This window comes from Chanos chanos, chromosome 13 (genome assembly GCF_902362185.1).
Source record: "Chanos chanos chromosome 13, fChaCha1.1, whole genome shotgun sequence".
NCBI lineage: Eukaryota > Metazoa > Chordata > Actinopteri > Gonorynchiformes > Chanidae > Chanos > Chanos chanos.
The window spans coordinates 11,777,992-11,805,333 of record NC_044507.1 but is presented as its reverse complement, the minus strand read 5'-3'; the positions used below and the strand labels follow the sequence as shown (position 1 = coordinate 11,805,333).

Here is a 27,342-nt window from a genome sequence, read left to right as displayed (position 1 = left end):
GATAGAAACCAAAAAAAAAAAAAAAAGGATGGTTATAAAAGCTGTCAGAGCCTTGTTAGTGTGATGACAGAGAGGGACTGTCAAGGTTAGTTTTTTCCTGTTCTGTTAGAGAGTACAATAATTAGCAACATTTGGAACAAGACAATACCTTTTGTCCTGGCTTACAGAGAATTTGGTGACCGAAGATAACAACGTGGGTGACTGTGGATCCCAGCTCGGTGATACCTAGGTAAGCACTGGTTTTTGAATGACATTTTTATGTCAAATGTCAAAAGGTTCTCTTAAAAGTTTTAGTATTGTATTCAAGGGTGACTCTAGAGGTCATATATCACTGTACACTCTCTATTGTGGTTCAAGGTAGAAGCACAGTTATTTAGACTTTGAGAGCAAAAAAGGGCGTTTTTCTTTCTTTCCAGCTTGGAAAAATGACCGATGCTGAGTTGGAGATTTTTGGGGTGGCTGCCCCTTATCTTCGCAAGTCAGAGCGGGAGAGAATTGCGGCTCAAAACAAACCTTTTGATGCCAAAACAGCTTGTTTTGTGGCTGATCCAAAAGCTGAGTATGTGAAGGGGAAAATCAAAAGTCAAGACAGCACCAAAGTGACTGTGGAGACAGAGGATGGAAGGGTAGGTACACGCTTAGTACCAATTAGTGTCATTTTAGTTGTATGAGTGAAACAGCTGGTGTATTCCATTTCATCGAATGATTTTTTTTTCAGATTTGAAGATGGGGTAGAGTATGAGACAAGGTTTTTGTCTGGTTTCAAAAAATGTGTTCATGAGCTCAAATTCAAATTCTTTGTTGTCTGAGATCCTAAGAATTAATGTAAGCTATTTGTTATCCCTTGCTTAGACTTCCTATCAGTCAACTGAAAGTTCATTGAGAGTTTTCAGTTGCGCTCTGCTGATCATTTTCTCAGTTCGGCAATTTTCACTTTTGGTCATTTTCAACCAGTTTTTGTGGACTCATTATAGTTAAACAGACCTTCATGCATTGATTGCACCAAACAAACTGAGGCTCCTCTGAAGGAAAATGAGAACAGGCCACTTTGTGGTTAAATTTTCCCTGTGGCTCATATCACATGCACCTCATTAAAACAAAGGTCTCGACATGAATTTGCTTTCAGAACTACTTCTGGCACTTTTTCCTTTATGGTGTACATGCAGTTAAGTGGTCTGAGTTCAAATGAAAGATGTTAGTTTGAATGTAAAAACCCAAGACTTCATCAGAACAGAGATTCGGGAATCTGGGTCCTCTTCCAAATGAAGGGAACAGAAAGAGTTCTTTTTGTTTGTTTGTTTGTTTTTCATGCCTAGGTGCACTAAAAAGAGAGTAGAGTTAGGTTCTTTTCAGCAGTACTATATGCAAAAAAAAGCCCTTGTCATATGTCAGTGTTTATAAATATGCGACCATACTCTAGGTTGTCACAGTGAAACCAGACGACATCCGGCCCATGAACCCTCCAAAGTTTGATAAGATTGAGGATATGGCCATGCTCACCCACCTGCATGAGCCTGCCGTGCTTTTCAACCTGAAGGACCGCTATGCTGCCTGGATGATTTATGTGAGCAATATCTATCTATCTATCTATCTATCTATCTATCTATCTATCTATCTATCTATCTGTCCATCTATCTATCTATCTATCTATCTATCTATCTATCTATCTGTCTGTCTGTCTGTCTGTCTGTCTGTCTGTCTGTCTGTCTGTCTATCTATCTATCTATCTATCTATCTGTCTGTCTGTCTGTCTGTCTATCTATCTATCTATCTATCTATCTATCTATCTATCTATCTATCTGTCTATCTATCTGTCTGTCTGTCTGTCTATCTATCTATCTGTCTGTCTGTCTGTCTGTCTATCTATCTATCTATCTATCTATCTATCTATCTGTCTATCTGTCTGTCTGTCTGTCTATCTATCTATCTGTCTGTCTGTCTGTCTGTCTGTCTGTCTGTCTGTCTATCTGTCTGTCTGTCTGTCTGTCTGTCTGTCTATCTATCTGTCTATCTATCTATCTTTTTTTCTAGTAATCACATGATTTTTACCACTAGTTTTCTTTCCTCGTGTCACCTTTTCAAAGATTTCCCCTTTTTCCTTTTTTTTTTTTTTTTTGTTAATTTAACCGTGTTTTTGTCTTCTCACAGACATACTCTGGGCTGTTCTGCGTCACTGTAAACCCCTATAAATGGCTCCCAGTTTATAACCCTGAAGTTGTTGCTGGGTATCGTGGAAAAAAGAGGCAGGAGGTGCCACCTCATATATTCTCCATCTCTGATAATGCCTATCAGTACATGCTCACAGGTAATATTTGCATATTGCATTCACTTTGAGTAATATCTTTATATTAGAGCTATAGCTAAAAACAAAATAAAAGAAAAGCTTGTGACTTCTCATGGATTACCTTTGAATGTCCACTTGGTCCTTTTCTTTAGATCGTGAGAATCAGTCTATCCTGATCACGTACGTAACGTTTTTGTAGTATTTGTAACACGTAGACTATTTACTTTCATGCTTTCATGCTTTCAAAGACAAAGTACTTCTTCTGTTTCACAGTGGAGAATCTGGTGCTGGAAAGACTGTGAACACTAAACGTGTCATCCAGTACTTTGCAACAATTGCATCTTTTGGAGACTCCAGCAAGAAGAAGGAGCAGCCATCTGGAAAAATGCAGGTTCCATGTATCCCTTTTCACAAAAAAAAAAAAATGAAAATGTTAATCATTGCAGATGTGAAGGAGAGTCCTTATTTAATGTAAATTCTGTTACAAATATAGGGAACACTGGAGGATCAAATCATTCAGGCAAACCCTCTACTGGAAGCTTTTGGTAATGCCAAGACTGTGAGAAATGACAACTCCTCTCGCTTTGTGAGTTGATTAATGTCCTACAAAACACTTTATTTGAAATAAATAGGTATGTATGTATATATATTATCATAAATAAAATAGAAGTACTTTGTAACTGAAAATACATCCAGACATTTTGATTTATCACTGTATAAAATTCATTTTTACTGAATGACTACAGGGCAAGTTCATCAGGATCCACTTTGGAACAAAAGGGAAACTGGCTTCTGCTGACATTGAAACTTGTGAGTTTGCTGCATTTCTACCAAATTATTGTATCATAGCACTTATATAATATCTCTGACATCTCTGGTAAAATTTCTGATGTCCACACATCATCAACCTCAGATCTGTTGGAAAAGTCCAGGGTGACATTCCAGCTTCCTGCAGAGAGGAGCTACCACATCTTCTATCAGATTCTGTCCAACAAGAAACCGGATCTGATTGGTCAGAACAAGAAATGAATTTGACTGATAAAAGTTCAATATAGACATTTACACAAATGACAGAAAACCTACATCACTTAAAAAAGATCTGCTTCTGTTTCTTAGAAATGATGCTTATCACCACCAATCCATATGACTACCCATTCATCAGTCAAGGAGAGATCACAGTGCAAAGCATTGATGATACAGAGGAGCTCATGGCCACAGATGTAAGGAATTTCATCAGTCAACAAAAAAATAATATTTCACTGTACACTTTATATGTATCAGATGTAATCTGTTAACATTACATTGAATATTTTTGACTGTACAGGTTGTACAAAATTACATATTAGATTCTTCTTGTGTGGCTATAGAATGCTATTGACATACTGGGCTTCAACTCAGAGGAAAAAACTGGCATCTACAAGCTGACTGGTGCAGTGATGCATCATGGGAACATGAAATTTAAGCAAAAACAGCGAGAGGAGCAAGCTGAGCCTGATGGCACTGAGGGTAACATCTTACTTCTTATTTTCAGGATTCAGTAAGTACTTAATTTATCATAAAACATAAACAAATATAAGATGTTATAAAGATGATATAATATATGTGAAATGTATTTTGACTGACAGTGGCTGACAAAGTCTCCTACCTCATGGGACTGAACTCAGCTGACTTGCTCAAAGCTCTGTGTTATCCCAGAGTGAAGGTTGGCAATGAGTATGTCACTAAGGGACAGACTGTTCAACAGGTATGTGTATTTTTACATTAAGGTATGATGTGCTGTATATTTGTCTTTCTAAACTTACAGAGAAAAGATGGGGACATCTTTTGATGTTTTGCAGGTCAATAATTCCATGGGTGCTCTCTCTAAAGCTGTGTATGAGAAACTTTTTCTGTGGATGGTGACCCGAATAAATCAGCAGTTAGACACCAAACTGCCCAGACAACATTTCATTGGTGTTCTGGATATAGCAGGCTTTGAGATTTTCGAAGTGAGTGTCAGTGCACTGGTGCTTAGAATACCCTTTTGTCCAACCAGATCTTTAAAAATGATAATCATTGGCTTTTATTTACAAAAACAGATGAACAGTCTGGAACAGCTGTGCATCAACTTCACTAATGAGAAGTTGCAGCAGTTTTTTAACCACCACATGTTTGTGCTGGAGCAAGAGGAGTATAAGAAAGAGGGCATTGAATGGGAGTTCATAGACTTTGGAATGGATCTGGCTGCCTGTATTGAGCTGATTGAGAAGGTGCTTAAATTATATATTTTTACATTTTTATTTATTGGATTCTTGTGAACTATTGCTATTCATGATGAAAATATCAAGCTTTAATCATAATTTGATATAACTTTGTACTAAACTGTTGACAAGTTTCTCTCATCCAAAGCCAATGGGCATCTTCTCCATCCTCGAAGAGGAGTGCATGTTTCCAAAGGCAACAGACAGTTCCTTCAAGAACAAACTCTATGACCAGCATCTGGGCAAAAACAGCAACTTCCAGAAGCCCAAGCCAACCAAAGGCAAGGCAGAGGCCCACTTCTCCCTGATCCATTATGCCGGCACAGTGGACTACAACATCACTGGCTGGCTGGAAAAGAACAAGGACCCTTTAAATGACACTGTGGTGCAGCTGTACCAGAAGGCAGCACTGAAACTGTTGTCTCAACTCTTTGCCACTTACGCTTCAGCCGATGGTGAGTCTTCATTAGTTTAGAAGATTTAATATTCCCCAAAAGAAACTAAAATCCAAAGAAAACCTATCAATATGTTCACCTTCTCTTTGAAGCTGACTCTGGTACAAACAAGAAAGGTGGGAAGAAGAAAGGATCCTCCTTCCAGACAGTTTCTGCTCTTTTCAGGGTACAGACATTATGTGTCCTTCTTAACTGTAAAACCTGCGTGGAGCTAAGTGTCCCCTCTGTTTCAAAGTATTTTAACCACATTTCATGAAACTTGTACAAACAGCATCATAAATAATGAAAATGATGTTTCCCACAGGAAAATCTGAACAAGCTCATGGCTAATCTTAGGTCCACTCATCCCCACTTTGTGCGCTGCATTATTCCAAATGAGACAAAGACTCCAGGTAGGGTAAGGCACCAGAGTGGAGTTGTGTGATAATGTTATACTATGATAAGTTTATAACACTACAGACTTGTTCCTCAGGGTCTATGGACCATCACCTGGTTTTGCACCAGCTACGCTGTAATGGTGTTCTGGAAGGCATCAGAATCTGTCGAAAGGGTTTTCCCAGCAGAATCCTATATGGAGACTTTAAACAGAGGTACTTATGCTATTCAGCTTGGATCAGCTCTGTTGACATGTCTATAACATACACACTTTTAGTGATTTTTGTGTATTTCTCTTCCCACAGGTATAGGATCCTGAATGCAAGTGCAATTCCTGAGGGCCAGTTCATTGACAGCAAAAAGGCCTCAGAGAAACTGCTGTCCTCCATTGATGTAGATCATGCTCAGTACAAATTTGGATACACCAAGGTAGATCACAAGTGAACAGGTTTACTCATCTTCAATCTGATCCAGAGGGTAAACTTGTTCATATATCATGACACCATATGTCCCTGCTCAACAGTTCTGTAGAGCACTGGCTCTCAATCCTGCTCCTGGGGGACCCCTGCTCTTTCCCTTCCATCTTTCCCTGCTCTACCTACCTGACTGAACTCATCAGTGGCACTTTTGATTGGAAAACATGCAGAGCAGTGGTCCTCCAGAAGCAGGATTGAGAACCAAAGCTGTAGAGGAATTTATAATGCGTGTTATGTCACGAGTGCACATATCAAATACATTCTAGTCTCATGACATTGTGTACACTTCAGGTGTTCTTCAAAGCTGGTCTGTTGGGTCTTCTCGAGGAGATGCGGGATGAACGCCTGGCAGTGCTTATGACTCGAATTCAGGCTGTGTCCAGGGGTTATGTCACCAGACAGATGTTCAAAGAGATGAAAAAGAAAAGGTATCAAGCAGTTGTGTGATACCTTTGTGTTATTTAAATATATATATATAGCTCAACTCAATGACATTTCTTCTTGGTGCAGGGAGTCCATTTTCATCATACAATACAACATACGGTCCTTCATGAATGTTAAGAACTGGCCATGGATGAGACTCTACTTTAAGATAAAGCCACTCCTTCGCAGTGCGGAGGCAGAGAAGGAGATGCAGAACATGAAGGAGGAGTTCGCAAAACTGAAAGAGGAGTTTGCAAAGTCAGAGGCTAGAAGGAAGGAAGTGGAGGAGAAAATGGTTGTGCTTGTTCAAGAGAAGAACGACCTCTACCTTCAGATTCAAGCAGTAAGGGGTTCAGATGAAGTTCCCTGCAATATGTTAATATTTTAAAAAATCTGTTTACTTTCATCCAAATATTCGTTTAACTGGACAGGTATTGTGTACTACCTAACATACTACTATTTTCTCTTAGTGCAATCTAATTACTGCTAATAGTGTGGAAAGGTGTGGCTAACACACAAGACAGTCTTTTAGCTCTGTGTGGTTTCTGAAGTTCCCGTGAACATTTCAACTATAAGGAATTCTAAACTCAATACATCTCCTCAATACATCATAGTTGTTCGCCATGTTTGTAAAGAGCTAGGTCCTTTATGACCTCTGGAGCATAGTCCACCAGGATGTGATAGATCAACTAATGATGTAGGTTATACTGACACTTTTACTGAGCGTGATAAAACACATTTTTCTCATATTGAAAGGAGAGAGAAAATCTGTCAGACGCTGAGGAAAGGTATGAGGGCATGATCAAGAGTAAGATCCTCCTGGACGCAAAAGTGAAGGAGTTCTCTGAAAGGCTGGAGGAGGAAGAGGAGATAAATGCAGAGATGATGGCCAGGAAAAGAAAACTAGAGGATGAGTGTTCTGAGCTGAAAAAAGATATTGATGATCTGGAGCTCACAATCGCGAAGGTGGAGAAGGAGAAACATGCTACAGAAAATAAGGTGACAGAACAAATGTCAAATGTTGCAGTGGTGGACCAATGGTGTTTATAATTTTTATTTCTCGGCAGGCTACAGAAAACATTGTTGTATAGGTAAAAATTAACTTTTGCACATAGGTGAAGAACTTGACAGAGGAGCTTACCACACTTGAGGAAGCTCTCCTGAAGTCCTCCAAAGAAATAAAGGCCCTCCAAGAGGTCCACCAGCAGACTCTTGATGATCTTCAGGCAGAGGAAGACAAAGTCAACACTCTAACCAAGACCAAACTGAAGCTTGAGCAACAGCTAGATGATGTATGTACTCATGACTGATGTACTGATGTACTTTCAGTCATAAAACATTTACAAGCAAGTTTTCTGTGAGGTCTTTAATTAACATGCTAACACTAGCCTGTGGAGAAATGTATAGTCTTAGATATTGATATCTTTGCAGCTTGAGGGATCACTGGAGCAAGAGAAGAAAGCGAGAGCTGAACTAGACAGAGCTAAAAGAAAACTGGAAGGAGATTTGAAACTGTCACTTGAAAACATTATGGATCTGGAGAATGAAAGGCAACAGATGGATGAAAGACTAAGAAGTACATTGATAGGCTGGTGCATGTTGTGTGTCCATTGCTTCTTTTAATAGAATAAGATATAAAAGGAGCTGAAAGAAATTATTAACTACTCAATGCTAATGTCTAACATTGCAGGAAGGATTTTGAGCTCAGCTATTTGCAAGGTAAAATTGAAGATGAGCAAGTTCTGAGTACACAGCTTCAGAAGAGAATAAAAGAGCTTCAGGTAGGTAATGTTGCAGTGTATGAATACTGATGACATGGCAACTCTTGGTTTCTTTGGATTTACTATAAAACTGCTGATGCTAGGCTCGTGCAGAGGAACTTGAAGAAGAGATTGAAGCAGAGCGTGCTGGTCGGGCTAAGGTGGAAAAGCAGAGATCTGATCTCTCCAGGGAACTTGAGGAGATCAGTGAAAGGCTTGAAGAAGCTGGTGGAGCCACTGCAGCTCAGATTGAGATGAATAAAAAACGCGAAGCTGAGTTTCAAAAGCTTCGGCGAGATCTTGAAGAGTGTACCCTGCAGCACGAGCTGGTTACAGCCACTCTCCGCAAGAAACAAGCAGACACTGTGGCTGAACTTGGGGAGCAAATAGACAACCTCCAGAGAGTTAAACAGAAACTGGAGAAAGAAAAGAGTGAATACAAGATGGAAATTGATGATTTAGCCAGCAATATGGATGGAATCCTGAAAAGTAAGGTAGGAAATGTCAAATCTGCATATTGTAATAATTTCTTGAAATGGATAAAGTAGTGCCGGTTACGTTGAGATAAAGACCATTAGGTTTAGACCTTCAAGATGAATCATAAGCTAAGATTTTTCATTTGTACATGGAAGCTCTCAAAAACGTTCATAAAAATGCCTTTGATTTAAATGTGTTCACCTGCCAGTCATTTCCTCTCACTCTTGGTGAAGGAGGCAGGGTTCAAATGGACAGTAGAGACTGACATGCTGATGAAAGATGGTCCAGGCTATCAGCTGAGACTGTGCATTTTTTCCCCCAAATTAGCCATTTCTGACCTAGGCAGTATGAATAGAAGTACTGATTGGCTATTGTTATTAAGTAATAGTCAAAAACGGGACAGACACTCCAGCTTTTTCTTTTTTTAATTATCCAGGGTTCCCTTGAGAAACAGTGCCGGAATCTTGAGGACCAAAGTCAAGAATACAAGGCAAAATCAGAAGAAGCACAGAGGTCATTAAATGACTACACAAGCCAAAATGCTCGCCTTCAAACAGAAAATGGTAAAGTTTATTAAAGTGCATCAGCTGTGTTTTTACTAGAGAAAAACACTAACATCTGATCACTCCTCCTAACCACATATTGGGTACTGTTTTACCGGTTTATTCCACTGCTCTTCTGAAGGTGAACTAAGTCGTCAACTTGAAGAAAAGGAGATGACGATTTCTCAGCTCAACAGAGTGAAAACAGTGTGCAGTCAACAGATCGAAGAACTGAAGAGGGTTCTGGAGGAGGAAATAAAGGTTAATGATTTTTCCTTAGAGCAGTGCTAAGTAGGCTGATAAAGAACACATATTATGTATTCTTGGGTACTATATTCACTTACCATCTCCCAGGCTAAGAATGCTCTGGCCCATAGTCTACAGTCAGCGCGTCATGACTGTGACCTTCTGAGGGAGCAGTTTGAGGAGGAGCAGGAGGCCAAGGCTGAGCTACAGCGCTGCCTGTCAAAGGCCAACAGTGAGGTGGCTCAGTGGAGAACCAAATACGAGACTGATGCCATCCAGCGTACCGAGGAACTTGAGGAGGCCAAGTATAGAACACTTTTCTCTGCATAATCTCAGCATTGAGACAAATGATTCTTCACTGTAAATTATTCATTCGCTTATTATAATTGTGTTTGCCACATTATCACTGAAGAAAAAAGCTGGCCCAGCGCCTACAAGATTCTGAGGAACAAACGGAAGCTATCAATGCCAAGTGTGCATCTTTGGAAAAGACCAAACAGAGGCTCCAAGCAGAAGTGGAAGATCTCATGGTGGAAATAGAGAGGGCCAATGCTGCTAATGCAGCCCTGGACAAGAAACAGAGAAACTTTGATAAGGTAACACCATTAAACTCATTTACAAATTTTTTATTGTGACAGTTTGGATACTAATTACACATTGTTTTTTCCTCTCCAGGTTCTTGCTGAATGGAAACAGAAGTTTGAAGAGAGTCAGTCTGAACTTGAGGGTTCACAAAGAGAATCCAGGGCCCTTAGCACTGAGCTCTTCAAACTCAAGAACTCTTACGAAGAGGCTCTGGATCACTTGGAGAGCATGAAACGAGAGAACAAGAACCTTCAGCGTACGCGCACCATTCTGACATCAAGACATCTCTGCCTTGGACTATCTGACATATTCCATTTACATATATACATTTGCGAGGCTAGATAAATGTTTTGTTTTTTTCATTTCAGAGGAGATCGCAGATATCTCTGATCAAGTGGGACAAACAACAAAAACAATCCATGAGCTTGAGAAAGCAGTGAAGCAAGCTGAACAAGAAAAAATGGATGCCCAGACTGCTCTTGAGGAAGCAGAGGTACAGTGTTTATACATCTTAGTTTGTGTAAGTTTGTGTAAGTGACTGTCTTACCTGCAGCACATCGTTTTTGTTTTAGCTCTCCCCCTCAAGGTTCAAGGCTCTTTTAAGACAAAAGCACTACAAACACAGTTCTTTTACACTTTTCTCATTCACTGTGTGTGAAAACAAAATACAAAAAGTTGCCAAACAGATTAATGAAACAATTGAGTACTTCTTGTAATCTACCTCATTTCCAGTCCTCTTTGGAGCACGAGGAGGCTAAGATCCTCCACATTCAGCTGGAGCTGAATCAGGTGAAATCTGAGGTGGACCGTAAAGTGGCTGAGAAGGATGAAGAGATTGACTTAATGAAAAGAAACCACCAGCGAACTGTAGACATGCTTCAAAATGCCCTGGACACAGAGACTCGGAGCAGAAATGAAGCCATGCGCATTAAGAAGAAGATGGATGGTGATATGAATGAGATGGAGATTCAGTTAGGCCATGCTAATCGCCAGGCTGCAGAGGCTCAAAAACAACTTCGTAATGTTCAGGGACAGCTCAAAGTAAGAGTCCAAAATCTCTGTATTTCTTGAATGAGTTTGAGAGCCAGCATGTTCTTCCACTCCTGCAAGTCAGGGGTTACCCCATCACCTGTATGTTGCAGGACACCCAGGTCCACCTGATGATGCCTCCATGGTCAAGAAGAATCTTCGTGAGCAGCTTGCTATAGTTGAACGCCGGAATGCTCTGGTTGAACAGCAGAGATCGAAGAGATGAGAGCAGTATCAGAGCAGTCTGAGAGGTGCCGAAAAACAGCTGAGCAGGAATTAGTGGATATGAGTGAACGAATACAGCTACTGCAATCACAGGTGAATCTTCACTCTTTACCTTGTCAAGAATCTGCTCAGAACTAGGTTTCTGGCTGTTTTTAACATTGATGTCAATTATTCACGTAGTCTTATGTTAATGTTTTCTTCAGATGAACAGCCTCATCAGCACAAAGAAGAAGATGGAGTCAGACATTGCTCATCTGCAGTCAGAGGTTGAAGACAGTGTTCAAGAGGCACGAAATGCAGATGAAAAAGCCAAAAAAGCAATTATAGATGTAAGTAAACACTTTGTGCTGGTGCAGTTGTAATGGGACAGAGCAAGAATATTTAATGTATCTAAATTAGCACAATGACAACGTTACCTACTGGTTTTGTCTTCATAGGCTGCCATGATGGCTGAAGAGCTGAAGAAGGAGCAGGACACCAGTGCTCATCTGGAGAGGATGAAGAAAAATCTGGAAGTCACAGTGAAGGATCTGCAGCAACGTTTGGATGAAGCTGAACAACTTGCCATGAAAGGAGGAAAGAAAGAGCTCCAGAAACTGGAGACAAGAGTAAGGGTCTTTCAAATATGTGTTTCCTAACTGCTATGTTGCCATCTTAATTAATCAATGGAAACCAATTTAGGTCAAAGAGTTGGAGACTGAGCTGGAGGCGGAGCAGAAACGAGGTGCAGAGACCATGAAAGGCGTGCGCAAATATGAAAGAAAAATCAAGGAGCTCACATACCAGGTAAAAACATTTTTTGGAAATTACCCTAGTCATCTGACTTATTGTACTGGAAACAAAGTAATTTCTTGAATTGGACCATGCGTAAAATGTTCAAATTCATTTGCAGTCGGAAGAGGACAAAAAGAATGTCAACAGGCTACAGGACTTGGTCAACAAGCTACAACTTAAAGTCAAAGCTTACAAGAGACAGTGTGAAGAAGCAGTAAGTAAAATTATAATTTGAATGGAGCTATGTTGTTTGTGCCCTTCACAACGCTTAGCCAATAATTTGCTCATGACAAGCATTTTCCAGATAGACAAAATCTCTTTTGAAACTGTCTTCTACCTAGTAGAGTTCATGGATTTCCCTCAGAAGAAATAAAGTTACACCTCTTTAAGGCTATTTAGCTCTATCAGCTTTTCAGCCTTACTTTTCATTATTGTAAGAATTCCCCCTCATTTGTGAATATATGAATACTTTACCAATAGGAGGAGCAGACCAGCATCCATCTGGCTAAGTTACGGAAGGTGCAGCATGAACTGGAGGAGGCTGAAGAGAGAGCAGATATAGCAGAGTCTCAGGTCAACAAACTGAGAGCGAAGAGTCGAGACATTGGTGGTAAAGGCGAGTAAGGAAGTTCGATTTGAAATATTAGATTCTACTAGATTCTTTTGGAAACTAAATTGTGCATCTATATGATAGGATTTAAATAGAGCATACTGTATATCTCCATGTGTGTGCTTTATCTCTGATTATAATGTATAATCACAATCTATACATATAAGATTTTTTGTTTCTAATCGTTGATGGTTTATATGAATATCCTTTCGTATCTTGCAACATTTGGAAGAGAAGTCTTTCTACAGTGAGAGGTCGAAAATTATATTGTTTCACCTGCTCATTCAATTACAGATTTTAATTGTTTTATTGCTTGATCATGTTGAGTCCGTAATCTTGACCGTATTCAGTCTAGATATGGTAAATTGACAATAAACTTTTAAAAAATGACCAACTATGTGATGTGATAGTTTGGCTATGACAGTGATGCATTAGGAGACTTCAGAAAAACAATTGCATTAGTTTTTTGCCAGCCCTGCATCAGTAATGTAAAGAGAGAGAGTGGAGCACACCATGATGAAGGATCATGATTTATAATTTGTCAAAGAACAGTTGTCTTAAACTTGATAGCGTACAGTTTAACAAATCAGATGCAATGCATAATTATTGTCTCCTATTGCTTTTTAAACATAATTTCATTTTTGATTTAACTTGTTATCTCTTGTCAGCCGTATCCGTATGATTTGAACCTGCCACCTGTGGCGAACTGGTGAAATGTTGATCACTGTGGTCTTCGTCCCAGCCCCATTTATAATGTCTGTCCATCCAGTGCCATGTTAAGAATGTGTTTGTGGAGACAGATCGGGATCAGGCTTTGGGTCGACACTGTCTGCAAAACTCACTGCTAATTCTATGAGCTGTTTGCATAACTCACTTTTAGTACAGATGGCTTCACATACTCAAGTGGTCAATCAGATAAAATGGTTTTCTTTCTGAACCACTAAACTTATATTAAAAAATGTACTGTAATACTCACTGAACTGCTGTTCGTTGTACTTTCTCAGTATCTATTGTTGTTGTTCCTCTTCCTCTTCCTCTTCTTCTTCTTCTTCTTCTTCTTCTTCTTCCTCTTCTTCTTCTTCTTCTTCTTTTAATTTCTGCTGGTATTTTATGATTGCAGTTTAACACTCAGCTTCAATAGAGAAGTCAAATAAGTAAATAAATAAATACAAAAAAAACAACAGCAACAGAAAAACCCCATACAGTTATGTAGAGCAACAAGCAGGAACAATTCACAAAATCCTTCAGTGCTTAACCACAGCACAGAAATGGTAAGGAATAATCTGACTAATAATTTATCAAACTGTGCAAATATTTGATATAAACATGTGTTATCTTCATCTTATGGTACATCTTACCAAGGAACTTTTCAGTGGCTTGTAATGACACTCAAATGTCAACTGAGGGTGCTGTTGTCTCGTTCAGCTGATGCCATGCACAAAGAATAACATGACTGAATGGAAATACAGTAACACTGCATTTTGTTTGGGGTATCATGTGGCCTGTTAGATGATTATATGATAGGTTAGAACCTAAATGTTAACTGAGTTTGTGAAAACGAATTCTGTAGTCTGTCTCATGATCCTATTAGTGTATGGGTTAAAAGTAAAGTAAAAAATAACAAAATGACTGTTAGCATACACACTAATCACAAATATGTAGCATTACACAAAACCACAAATGATTTTGAGACAGTTACCCTACAGCTCTAAACAACAAAAGATTTTACATTAGAAAAGCTGTATATCACAACCAAATGCCTGAGATATTGAAAAGACATGATATTACAGCTCTGCCTACAAAATTAGCACTGAAAATTGTAATGTACTTAATGCCACTTACTGTATCTCTTTTACTCCTTGAAGTCAACTGTAATTGGTCACATCTGTCATGTGTCTGACATTTGGTGCTCTGTGAGCTAAGGAGGCCCAATTAATGCTCCTGGCATCTGACTTTCAACAGGGAACACACTGACACACACACACACACACACACACACATTCACCTACAAGTGGAACAAGGACGGGAAATCCCACTAACAGCTGTGATGGGGACAGAGCAAGTGTACTTGAAGAAAGAGATTCTTATTACATTACATACAGTATTATACGTGACTACAAAACGTGTCACTTGATTATACACTTGAAACTGTTCATTCTATTATTTCTGTTGTTGTGGCTATTGCAAAAGTAAAATGTTACAGAGTGGTGTAGGTAAAGTTTAGACTGTTCAAGACGTCAAATCAGTATTGGTGTATTTGGCGGAGTGAGAAAGATCTAACAGGAAAGGTTTTTTCAAGTGAAAACTCTGAGGCACACTCAGAAAAACATGTGTTCAATCCTCTTTTGAGGCTGAAAATAAAAATTAAAAATCCATTTTTTGATTAAGTCTATCATACCAAAACTCTCTGAGTTTAAGCCACTTCCTCCATTACTGAACATTTAATAGGAAAAACACAGCTAAATTGATTTTACTGATATTTTAGAATTGGACTGTCGACTATTGTGACACCTTTTAATTTACACAACCAATAAAGAACGTCCACCAACAGAACGAAAAGAGTGAACTCTGACCCTCCCGACATGTTTACAAGCTGTGACATTGGGAATGTCAGTGGAGCATATTTTGCCACGGAACGGGGGGATCCAATGACAAATAGCTTAGAGACTCGTTGAACTGTAACTCAGCCGAAGGCAAGAAAGAAAATCAGGAAGAAAAAAAAAAAAACGAATGACTACTACTGCAAACAGAAAAAACTGCTTTGTAGCAGTTCTGTTTGTGGAATCATATAACCTTTAACTATTTAAACTATTTAACTATTTAAATTTAAATTCCTCTTCATAAGAACGTTGTATACATAGAAAGTTTCCATTAAGATTGATAATGATGTCAGTATGACCTCTTTAGATGCCATCTCAACCTTCAACTATGGAAACACTGTTCTGTGATACCTTAATGTGCTAAGTAGCCAAAGAACAAGAGTGATTACATGCACCTTGCTTGATACACCAGCCTGCCTTCGCCTGATTGAATTACAGAATGTATGCCCGGCAGAGAAGACTAGATGCAAATTTCACAGTTTAAAGTGGTACTTTCAGTGAATCGTTCTTCCACTTGTCATAATTCTACTTTAACTCTGTAATAACATGCATTTGCTTTTTTTTTTTTTCCAAAAAATGGTCAAACTGTTCAAATGAAGGAACAATCTTGCACTTTCGTGCTTCACATTTGCAGATGTATCATGCCGAAAACATACATTTGATATAATCAGAACATTTGAAATACATTTACAGCACATTTAGTGTAATACACCCTTAACCCTTCTCTTTTCAATACCATTGTCAAGGATAATGCTTCTCCCATGACTCAAAACGGCATACATCATTTCTTGGAAAGCTGCCTCTATGTTTAGCATAGGCCGGATGTGCACAGGTGAAGCATGTGTCCTCCAGCATGTGTCCTCCACCAAAGATCTTTAGCAGAATGTCAAACAACCGCTCTCACAGCTTATCACAACTCAAGAATTAGACTTGAATTAGAGGAGTGAGCTTAAACTGAGGTATATTTGGGTCTGAGGGGCAGGTTTGATAAGTAAGTGGTCAGTGGAAACACCAGCTGAAACAGACATCTGCCACAACAGAACAGTTTGTGGGGAGTGGAAATAGAAGAGAGAGAAGAGAATGTGACCCTTCTAAACCTGAGGGACACATAATGGATATATACATAAGAGGCTTTCTGTATCAGCAAAAACAAGTTTTCAAAAACCAAGGTTGCTCCGTTTTACTTAATTACTAAAGTCATCACAGACATGTTCTTATACCATGTGTTAACAAAACAAGACTATTTAGATGAAATTATGCAGTTACATGTGCAAAACTCTCTGCACTGAAAAGTTGGGATCAGTCAGTCTAATCAAAATGTGTGCTTTTTCATTTACTTTTATAAGACTTCCCAGAGCTGCAAAGAGTCCATCTTTGTGTTACTTTACGTCCTTTAATGCTCACGTTGTCATAGTTACTTGCAGAGTACACATTGTGTCAAGTGTTCACATCACCACAGTTATTCTTATAGTAATGGATTACTTTAACACTAGCAGTGACACTATCCCCAATTATATTTACACACTGAAAAATTTGATACAAAGTTCAAACAGATGTGACTGAAGCACACAGTATGACATGATATGAAATTCTACGAAAGGCTCTGGTCATATATTTAAATTGTATTTGAAATTTGTAATTGTCAGAGCTTCATCTCCTCTTATTTTCAGTTACCATTAAAAATAGGGATTTTTTTCCAACTTCACATTACTGTATGTGTTGGAGAGCCTCTGAAATAGAGGACATGACTGGCCTTAAGAGGATGACCTGGGTGTGAAGGGATTTCGGGGGTTAATTAGATGACACAGCCTATACTTTTCAGAACCATAAATAAACCAGAAGGACTCTTTCATCCTCTGGATCACTTTGACAACTATTTTAAAAAACATAGATCAAACAAGTTGGCATTTACTTAAACAAATCAGCACTAAAGTGCATTATAATGCAAGTTTATGAAGTAAGCTACAGGACATGACAAAAAATAGCTGAAATACCTTTGTACTGATATACATGAATTTTTACTACAAACGCAACGACATGAACACTGGGATAAACCAAATGACAGTTATGACTGAATTTCTTTGTATGGTGAAGCTACCAGTTAAAAAGGTGAGACAAATTGAAAGGTTAATTAGATGGTTTCGGTCAGGCATGTAAAAATAACCCTGGATGCTGAGGCATCTTCACCTGTTAGTGATGACACATCCTATTACCCCCTCAGTCACTATATACTTAAGGGCAAGGCAGACACTGATAGTGAGACTTGATTGAGATTTGAATAGCATAGCGTGCCCATATATAGAAAGGGCATTTTTGCTGGTCTTGCACATTCATCTCGATAAAAGCAGCTTCCACTGCTGCCCTTGTTTCATTAGGAGGACTGTGAATACCCAAACAGTGGTAAGATCTTGTTCACAAATTCTCATCTAACCTGTTTTTTACTATCTGTGGACAACTATTTTATCAATATTTATTGAACACTCTTCTTGATTAGGACACACACACACACACACACACTGACACACACACACACACACACACATAAATACAAGGAAACTAAAGAATAGATAGCTATGAATTCACAACATAAACTACCAAAAGATAAAATCTGTTTATGCTCCTCTTGCAGTACTGAAGTCTGCTTGTGCTGATAGTTGGAGCTGAGAGAGTGCAAGAAAGGTAACATTTTAACCAGATGCCTGTCTTTACACTTACAACATTCCTCAATAACAAACATAAATGATGATATAATAAATAGTTTTGCTGTTTCGCTTTCTTGACTGCAGAAAACTACTGCGATCATGAGCAGCGATGCAGAGATGGCCGTATTCGGGGCGGCCGCAATCTATCTCCGAAAGCCCGAGAAGGAGAGGATTGAGGCTCAGAACCGACCTTTCGATGCCAAAACTGCCTGTTTTGTGCCAGATGCTAAGGACTTATATGTCAAAGGGGTTATCCAGAGCAGAGAAGGTGGCAAAGCCACTGTGAAAACTGAAGCCGGGGAGGCAAGTTCTTTATTTACTGTGCACCAATACAATCTACATCAGTAAAATTGTCTGCTTTTGGATAATAATCTTACACATGTTTTTCAGACTGTAACAGTCAAAGATGAGGACTGCCATCCCATGAATCCGCCAAAATATGACAAGATTGAGGACATGGCCATGATGACTCATCTCAACGAACCCTCTGTGCTGTTTAACCTCAAAGATCGTTATGCAGCATGGATGATTTACGTAAGCATAACTGAAGTCTGTGACTGAGAGAGAGAGAGAGAGAGAGAGAGAGAGAGAGGGAGAGAGAGAGAGGGAGAGAGAGAGTGAGATTTATCCTCAGAAGTTCACATCAAGAGAATTTCCATTACAGACCTACTCCGGGCTGTTTTGTGTGACTGTGAACCCCTATAAGTGGCTTCCAGTCTACAATGCAGAGGTTGTTGCGGCCTACAGAGGCAAAAAGCGTATGGAGGCCCCGCCCCACATCTTCTCAGTGTCTGATAATGCATATCAAAATATGCTTACAGGTGAGTCAATATCAGTAGAAGGATAAATTATCCTGACCATGCTTATGCTGTGACATTAAAAACATATCAAGAAATAAAGCTGATTGGTCTATATTGTAGTGAAATTTGACTACATTATTTTGGGGCATGGTTGAAGAAGAGGCATGAGAAACCACCTTAACATCTACAATCCTCTGCTTACAGATCGTGAGAATCAGTCAGTACTTATCACGTGAGTCAGATCATTTTCTGTAAGAAATCTGGAGAAATCTTCAAAGGTGGATGTGTACATTCAGTTAAGTCCTGCTAACCTGAGGTTTTGTGTTGCCAGTGGAGAATCCGGTGCAGGGAAGACAGTGAACACCAAACGTGTAATCCAGTATTTTGCGACAATCGCAGTGTCTGGAGAGAAGAAGAAGGAGGCAGCCCCTGGTAAAATACAGGTAACCTAGTAACACTAGAGTATAAATATGCTACTAATTGTGATATGTTATTTTTAACGTACAGGTTTTAAACTGTGTTTCATAGGGGACGCTGGAAGATCAAATCATTTCAGCTAACCCTTTGCTAGAGGCATTTGGGAACGCTAAGACTGTGAGGAATGACAACTCTTCCCGCTTTGTGAGTCCAACATACAAATCCAGACAAATCTTTTTAAAACAAATAATATAATTAGAGTAAAAAGAGAACATCTTTCTAAAATATTGCCTGCTCCTTAAAACAGGGCAAATTTATCAGAATTCACTTCGGAACCACAGGAAAACTGTCTTCTGCTGACATTGAGACTTGTAAGTCTTCTCTCTTTGTGGAAGCAAATTGTTGACATTACTTTGGTTAGATTTTTCATAAGGCCATGATTTTTTTTTTTTTTTTCAGATTTGCTTGAGAAATCCAGAGTTACCTTTCAACTGGCTGATGAGAGAAGTTACCATATCTTCTACCAGATTATGACTGGCCACAAACCAGAGCTGATAGGTAAGAGTTCCACACTCGGTGTGTTTAACGTTCTGACTTGACTCTTAACAAATCTGCAGACTATTTCATGGATTTTTTTCCCTCCCTCCAGAGATGCTTCTCATCACAACCAACCCATATGATTTTCCCATGGTCAGTCAGGGTCAAATCACTGTGGCCAGCATTGACGACAAGGAGGAGCTGGTTGCTACAGATGTGAGGACTGTTTATCTGCTTAAAGTATTTATCTATGAATCCAAACATTGCTCTACATCACTCAATATTTCATTGGATTGTAATAATCTAGACAGCTATTGACATCCTGGGCTTCAACTCTGAGGAAAAAGTGAGCATCTATAAGCTGACGGGAGCTGTGATGCACTATGGAAACATGAAGTTTAAGCAGAAACAGAGGGAGGAGCAGGCAGAGCCCGATGGCACCGAGGGTAATCTGACAAACATTGTTCCACCCGCGTAATGACTGAATGTCTCATAATTCCAATATCTGCATTATCCTCTATATTTAGACACACTACCATCAATATGTTGGACTCTTCTGTTTGCGCAACACTCGTCACTACCCATGACTCAGATTTCGTGGGAAATTTTTGCATTCACTTGTTTGTTTGTTTGTTTTAGTTGCTGACAAAGTCGCCTACCTCATGGGCCTGAACTCTGCTGATTTGCTCAAAGCTATGTGTTATCCCAGAGTTAAAGTTGGTAATGAGTATGTGACAAAGGGACAGACTGTGCAACAGGTAAATTCACAATTTACACTCTTCCTCTATTTATTTCCACTTTTGTTCATCTGTTGTGGGAAATTAAATTTAACAAAAATTATGAGTTTCCTCACTATCGTTTCAAAATCCTCAGGTTACCAATTCAGTTGGTGCCTTGGCTAAATCCGTCTATGAGAAGATGTTCTTATGGATGGTTATCAGAATCAACCAGATGCTGGATACCAAACAACCCCGGCAGTTCTTCATTGGAGTGCTAGATATTGCTGGGTTTGAGATCTTTGATGTGAGTAACCCAGCTGGTGTTTGTTTTTTAAATGCCAATTATTAAACATTTTAATGGCTGTGCACCAGTAAACCTTGATTATGTGAAGAGCATGACATTAGCATTTTAAATGTTCTGTGACTCACCGCAACAAAATTTGTTGTGGATGTCAGAGCTCCAAATGATTTGTTTTTTTATAATTGTCTTCAATTAGTTTAACAGTTTGGAACAGCTGTGTATTAACTTCACTAATGAGAAGCTGCAACAGTTTTTCAACCACCACATGTTTGTGCTGGAGCAAGAGGAGTATAAGAAAGAGGGCATTGATTGGGAGTTCATAGACTTTGGTATGGACCTGGCTGCCTGTATTGAACTGATTGAGAAGGTATGCTATCTCTTTGAAAAGGTTTTCCGCGACGTACAGTTATTTCCTTTTGTCCTTTGCAATATCTCCTCTAACAAGACACCTGTGTTTTTCACAGCCCATGGGCATCTTCTCCATCCTTGAAGAGGAGTGTATGTTTCCCAAGGCCACAGACACTTCCTTCAAGAACAAGCTCTATGACCAGCATCTTGGCAAAAACAGTGCTTTCCAGAAACCAAAGCCTGCCAAAGGCAAGGCTGAGGCCCACTTTTCTCTGGTCCACTACGCTGGCACTGTGGACTACAATATCGCTGGCTGGCTGGATAAAAACAAAGACCCCCTGAACGAGTCTGTGGTACAGCTGTACCAGAAGTCATCAGTCAAACTGTTGGCTTTCCTCTATGCTTCCTTTTCCTCAGCTGAAGCAGGTACAGAATAGTGACGATTGGAAATACCAACAATTTTTGTAATGGCAATGGGAATAATATGATTGCTTTCCTTTTAATTGTCAAGAGGCTGCAAACAGTGGCGGTGGTGGAGGATCAGGAGCCAAGAAGGGCGGTAAGAAGAAAGGAGGCTCTTTTCAGACTGTTTCAGCTGTTTTCAGGGTATGCATAACCTTTCCTATAACACTGTGTATCATCTCTAGTTTTTCTTTTAAGACACAGTCTCACTGGTTATTCCATTTTCATTGTGCAGGAGAATCTTGGCAAGCTGATGACAAACTTAAGGAGCACACATCCTCACTTTGTGCGATGTCTGATTCCCAATGAGGTGAAAACACCAGGTACATACACAAGAACATGGACTGGAATCCTATGTTACTTCAGCAACTAGTGGTAGATAAATGTATTGTAATCATGCCCTGGCATTTGAGCCCTGGGAAGACTAGCTGTATGTCGGAATATTAATGAGGAGCTCTTCACCCACAGGTATAATGGACAATCATCTGGTCATTCACCAGCTACGTTGTAATGGTGTGCTAGAAGGTATTAGAATTTGCCGGAAGGGCTTTCCCAGCAGAATTCTGTATGCTGACTTCAAGCAGAGGTAACAAACCACACTCAGCCCCCTATCCTCCAATGTATTCACTTACTACTTGCCCCTAAAATGTAGATGATATCTGATAATACCCTTATACCACATATTACAGGTACAGGATTTTGAATGCCAGTGCTATCCCTGAGGGACAGTTCATTGATGGCAAGAAGGCTTCAGAGAAGCTGCTTGGATCAATTGATATTGACCACACACAATATAAATTTGGTCACACAAAGGTAAAATTTCAAAACACTAAGTGGCGTGCTCTCACTAGTCTAAATCTGCTGTTAGAATGGGTTAAACAGATGGGCAATTTCTGAAACATATAGAAACATACAGTCATCAACGTTAGTCTTTGAAGCTTTCCTTGTAGTGAAGTAGATCAGAATGTCTTTTTAATTTTAATATTATTTCCATTTTTAATTTTAGTTTTAGTTAAAGTTTAGTTAATTACCCAAATATTTCGGAGTGAGTTCCTCAGACTAGCTGTACTTTCCGCACCACAGGTTTTTTTTAAAGCTGGGCTACTGGGAACCCTGGAGGAAATGAGAGATGAGAAACTGGCCTCTCTGGTCACCTGCACCCAAGCTCTCTGCCGTGGTTACCTCATGAGGAGAGAATTTGTGAAGATGACAGCTCAGAGGTATGAAGATATTCTGGAGATATTCCTCAGCTGTTTGTATATTTGCTAACCTATGTGTATTAACATTTTCATCTTTTTATTGAGTATATTGTGTGTGTGACAGACATGAATTGTCCATGATTGTTGATTTATTTACAGAGATGCTGTTTATACATTGCAATACAATCTGCGTGCATTCATGAACGTGAAACACTGGCCATGGATGAAGCTGTATTTCAAGATCAAGCCTTTACTGAAGAGTGCTGAAACGGAGAAGGAAATGGCCAACATGAAGGAAGACTTCATCAAGTGCAAAGAGGACTTGGCTAAAGCTGAGGCCAAGAGGAAGGAACTAGAGGAGAAAATGGTCACACTACTGCAGGAGAAAAATGACCTGCTCCTACAAGTTCAAGCTGTAAGCACTTAATGTGGCACCATACTCACATTTGACAAACTGTTTTACCAGATTCAAAAATTTAGAAATAAATAGGCTGTGTCTGGATTGCACTTTTGTGTATAGGACAATGAGAATCTCTCTGATGCAGAGGAGAGGTGTGAAGGCTTGATTAAGAGTAAGATCCAGCTAGAGGCCAAACTCAAAGAGTTGACAGAGAGACTGGATGATGAAGAAGAAATCAATTCAGAACTGACAACCAAGAAGAGAAAACTGGAAGATGAGTGTTCTGAGCTAAAGAAAGACATTGATGATCTTGAACTCACCTTGGCCAAAGTGGAAAAAGAGAAACATGCCACAGAGAACAAGGTAATAAGTTTCAGAATTTTACTGGAATACAACAACTGCAAACATGAACATGTCAGTGGACACGATTTACACAGGCTTCCTTCAACAGGTTAAGAACTTGATGGAGGAGATATCTGGACAGGATGAGAACATTGCCAAGCTGACCAAGGAGAAGAGAGCCCTCCAAGAGGCTCATCAGCAGACGCTTGATGATCTCCAAGCAGAGGAAGACAAAGCCAATACTCTGACGAAAGCCAAACTCAAGCTGGAACAACAAGTGGATGATGTAAGTGGACCAACAGTCCTGACAACAACCAGAATATGTCATGATCACCTTATCCATTAACTTGAGTGCAACAGTCAATGACATCATAACTCATGCATATCTGTGTTGATCAAGTATTTATTTTTCAACCCATTTATTTGTCCAATAGCTCGAAGGGTCTTTAGATCAAGAGAAGAAGATCCGCATGGACCTTGAGAGGGCTAAGAGGAAGCTTGAAGGTGATCTGAAACTGGCCCAGGAGTCCATGATGGACCTGGAAAATGACAAGCAGCAGCTTGAGGAGAAACTCAAGAAGTAAGATTCTACTGAATTTCTTGATCCTTGTGCAAAATAACAAGATGACACATTCAGCTAATTACATTTTGACCTGTTCACAGGAAGGATTTTGAGACAAGCCAGCTCCTGAGTAAAATCGACGATGCGCAAGCAGTGGGATCCCAGTCTCAAAAGAAGATTAAAGAGCTCCATGTATTTGACACATCAATTTTTCTATGGCTTACTTATATACTTGCATGATGCTCCTATGATGTTTAAGATTCTTTCAGATGATTTGAGAGTTTGTGTTCTTCCACCTTCCACCTTCCAAAGGCTCGCTTAGAGGAGCTTGAGGAGGAGATTGAGGCGGAACGTGCTGCTCGGGCTAAGGTTGAGAAGCAGAGATCTGATCTCTCCAGGGAACTTGAGGAGATCAGTGAAAGGCTTGAAGAAGCCGGTGGAGCCACTGCAGCTCAGATTGAGATGAACAAAAAACGCGAGGCTGAGTTCCAGAAGCTTCGGCGAGAACTTGAGGAATCTACACTCCAGCACGAGGCCACTGCAGCAGCGCTACGCAAAAAACAGGCTGACAGTGTAGCAGAACTGGGGGAGCAAATAGACAACCTCCAGAGAATCAAGCAAAAGCTGGAGAAAGAGAAGAGTGAATACAAAATGGAAATTGATGACCTAGCTAGCAACATGGAGGCAGTGGCAAAAGCCAAGGTAATAGTGAATTTGTGTTAACTAAAAAGAATGCTGTTAAAAATAAAGTAAAGACCAGAGTACATGTTTTTTCCAACTGAAAACTCTAACGTTACTGTAACTCACTAAAAGGTCAACCTGGAAAAGATGTGTCGTTCCCTTGAGGATCAGCTCATGGAAGTGAAAGCTAAGAATGAGGAGAATTTGAGGCACATCAATGACCTCAGCGCACAGAAAGCCAGACTGCAGACTGAAAATGGTAAAACTTAGCTCATATCAATGGTTTGCTGTGGCACTTTACAACGAGATTGTTAATATTCTGTCCAAAGATAAATTCTGTAATCGGGTTAATTTTTTCATGAATAGGGGAATCTTGTAGGCAAATGGAGGAGAGAGAAAGTCTTATTTCACAACTGACAAGGAGCAAACAGACATTGACACAGCAAATTGATGAACTGAAGAGGCAGCTTGAGGAAGAGACAAAAGTGATCACATCTCTTTTTTTCATAATTATTCTTCATGATATATTTGCACTTAATTAAATTTTATTTTCAGTTGTTACAATTAGCACTCACATGAGCACAGTCACAAGTATTGCATGTGAATACAATATGAAAACACTGCTTAATAAAACATTGTTCTAATTGTGAATTTTCATGTTGCTGTGTTAGGCTAAGAATGCCCTGGCCCATAGTCTGCAGTCAGCGCGTCATGATTGTGACCTGCTTAGGGAGCAGTTTGAGGAGGAACAGGAAGCCAAGGCTGAACTTCAGCGCAGCATGTCGAAGGCCAACAGTGAGGTGGCTCAGTGGAGAACCAAATATGAGACTGATGCCATCCAGCGTACTGAGGAACTTGAGGAAGCCAAGTAAGCCTGGAAAATCTCGGAGTGGTTGTCCTTATGAGGAATGCATGGCTAACCTACACAGTTCTCATCGCTACCCTGTGTTACTGTTCACAGAAAAAAACTTGCCCAGCGTCTCCAAGAGGCAGAAGAGCAAATAGAGGCAGTAAATGCAAAGTGTGCATCTCTGGAAAAGACCAAACAGAGGCTGCAGAGTGAGATAGAGGACCTCATGATTGACATAGAGAGAGCAAATGGCTCAGCAGCTAACTTAGACAAAAAACAAAGGAATTTTGACAAGGTAAAGGATGAAATAATATGTTTTGTGAAATCTACCAAATTTTACCAGTCACATATTGTTATCTGCTATTGTTATGGGTATGTGTTTCTGCTCTTAGATACTGGCTGAGTGGAAGCAGAAATATGAGGAATCTCAGGCAGAGTTGGAAGGTGCTCAGAAAGAATCACGAACACTTAGCAACGAGCTCTTCAAAATGAAGAACTCTTATGAGGAAGCACTGGACCATCTGGAAACTCTAAAACGAGAGAATAAGAACCTGCAACGTAAGTGATATCGTGGATTAAAATTCTGCATTATATGTAAAATTGGACTGTTGAGAATGATATTAACTGCTTGTCCATTTATTGGATTTTGGCTTTTTGAATACTTTTTTTCCCCAAAGAGGAGATCTCGGATCTGACTGAGCAAATTGGAGAGACTGGAAAGAGCATCCATGAACTAGAAAAAGCTAGGAAGCAAATGGAGACTGAGAAAGCTGAAATGCAAAGTGTGCTGGAGGAAGCCGAGGTAGAAAAATGTGTAAAAAAAAAACAAACAAAAAAACCCCAGACTATTTTATTACAATATGTCCAGCATTGATTTTATGAGTATTCATACCATAATTGTTCCAGGCTTCTCTGGAGCATGAAGAATCCAAGATCCTTCGTGTGCAGTTGGAGCTCAACCAGATGAAGAGTGAATTTGACAGAAAGCTCTCTGAGAAGGATGAGGAGATCGATCAGCTGAAGAGAAACAGTCAGAGAGTCATCGACTCCATGCAGAGCACTCTGGATGCTGAGGTCAGGAGCAGGAATGACGCCCTAAGAGTCAAGAAGAAAATGGAGGGAGACCTCAATGAGATGGAGATCCAGCTCAGCCATGCCAACCGCCAAGCTGCTGAGGCTCAGAAACAACTGAGGAACCTTCAAGGACAAATCAAGGTAGAACACTAGCTACTATTGACTACAAGAGCATTGATCACAATTCAAAGCTCCCCTTAATTTCAAGCTGCTTCTGGGGGGTTCTTTCCCAGTGGTGTAATCAATAACATCTGTGCATGATCAAGTAGTAAGGATTGCCTGTTAACGCCAACACTGCTGCCATTCACTCCTGTGTTATCAATTTGTTTACTGTAACAGGATTCACAGCTTCACCTTGATGATGCGGTGAGAGGACAGGATGACATGAAGGAGCAGTTGGCTATGACAGAACGCAGAACCGCTCTGATGCAAGCGGAGATTGAGGAGCTGAGAGCTGCGTTGGAACAGACCGACAGAGCCCGTAAAGCGGCTGAGCAGGAGCTGGTGGATGCCAGTGAACGTCTGCAGCTTTTGCACTCCCAGGTTTTGAGAATGTTTAGTTTGTCCCTCTCAGGAATATTACAACTCCGTGTAAGTGTATATGTGGAATAAGCAATTTGTTTACAAATCAAACCCATTCCTTAACAGAATGTCAGCCTTTTGAATGCCAAGAAGAAGCTTGATGCTGATGTCGCCCAATTTCAAAGTGAAATGGAGGATTCTCTTCAAGAGTCAAGGAATGCTGAGGAAAAGGCCAAGAAAGCCATCACTGATGTGAGTTCCCCACCATACATGGTACCCTTTTGATGTCTGGCATAGACAAAAACATCTCAGAAGAGACACTTAT

General features: G+C 39.8%; 1 protein-coding gene and 1 pseudogene across 1 annotated transcript; both read left to right on the top strand.

The window, feature by feature from the left end:
• The first annotated feature begins 422 nt into the window (after window positions 1-422).
• Window positions 423-12,515, top strand: LOC115826781 (myosin-1B-like; annotated as a pseudogene).
• A 5,387-nt stretch (window positions 12,516-17,902) lies between these two features.
• Window positions 17,903-27,273, top strand: LOC115826783 (myosin heavy chain, fast skeletal muscle-like). Its single transcript, XM_030790681.1, has 33 exons — window positions 17,903-18,106; window positions 18,194-18,337; window positions 18,468-18,624; window positions 18,808-18,835; window positions 18,935-19,046; window positions 19,132-19,224; window positions 19,328-19,391; window positions 19,480-19,578; window positions 19,670-19,773; window positions 19,865-20,003; window positions 20,197-20,315; window positions 20,431-20,580; window positions 20,774-20,944; window positions 21,042-21,351; window positions 21,437-21,531; window positions 21,623-21,710; window positions 21,856-21,973; window positions 22,077-22,200; window positions 22,471-22,607; window positions 22,746-23,001; window positions 23,107-23,349; window positions 23,438-23,614; window positions 23,763-23,908; window positions 23,992-24,082; window positions 24,203-24,592; window positions 24,704-24,830; window positions 24,938-25,056; window positions 25,243-25,439; window positions 25,533-25,716; window positions 25,814-25,979; window positions 26,099-26,223; window positions 26,328-26,407; window positions 27,228-27,273. Exons 1-33 carry the CDS (start codon window positions 17,903-17,905, stop codon window positions 27,271-27,273), a joined length of 4,803 nt encoding a protein of 1,600 aa, XP_030646541.1.
• Window positions 27,274-27,342: the final 69 nt, after the last annotated feature.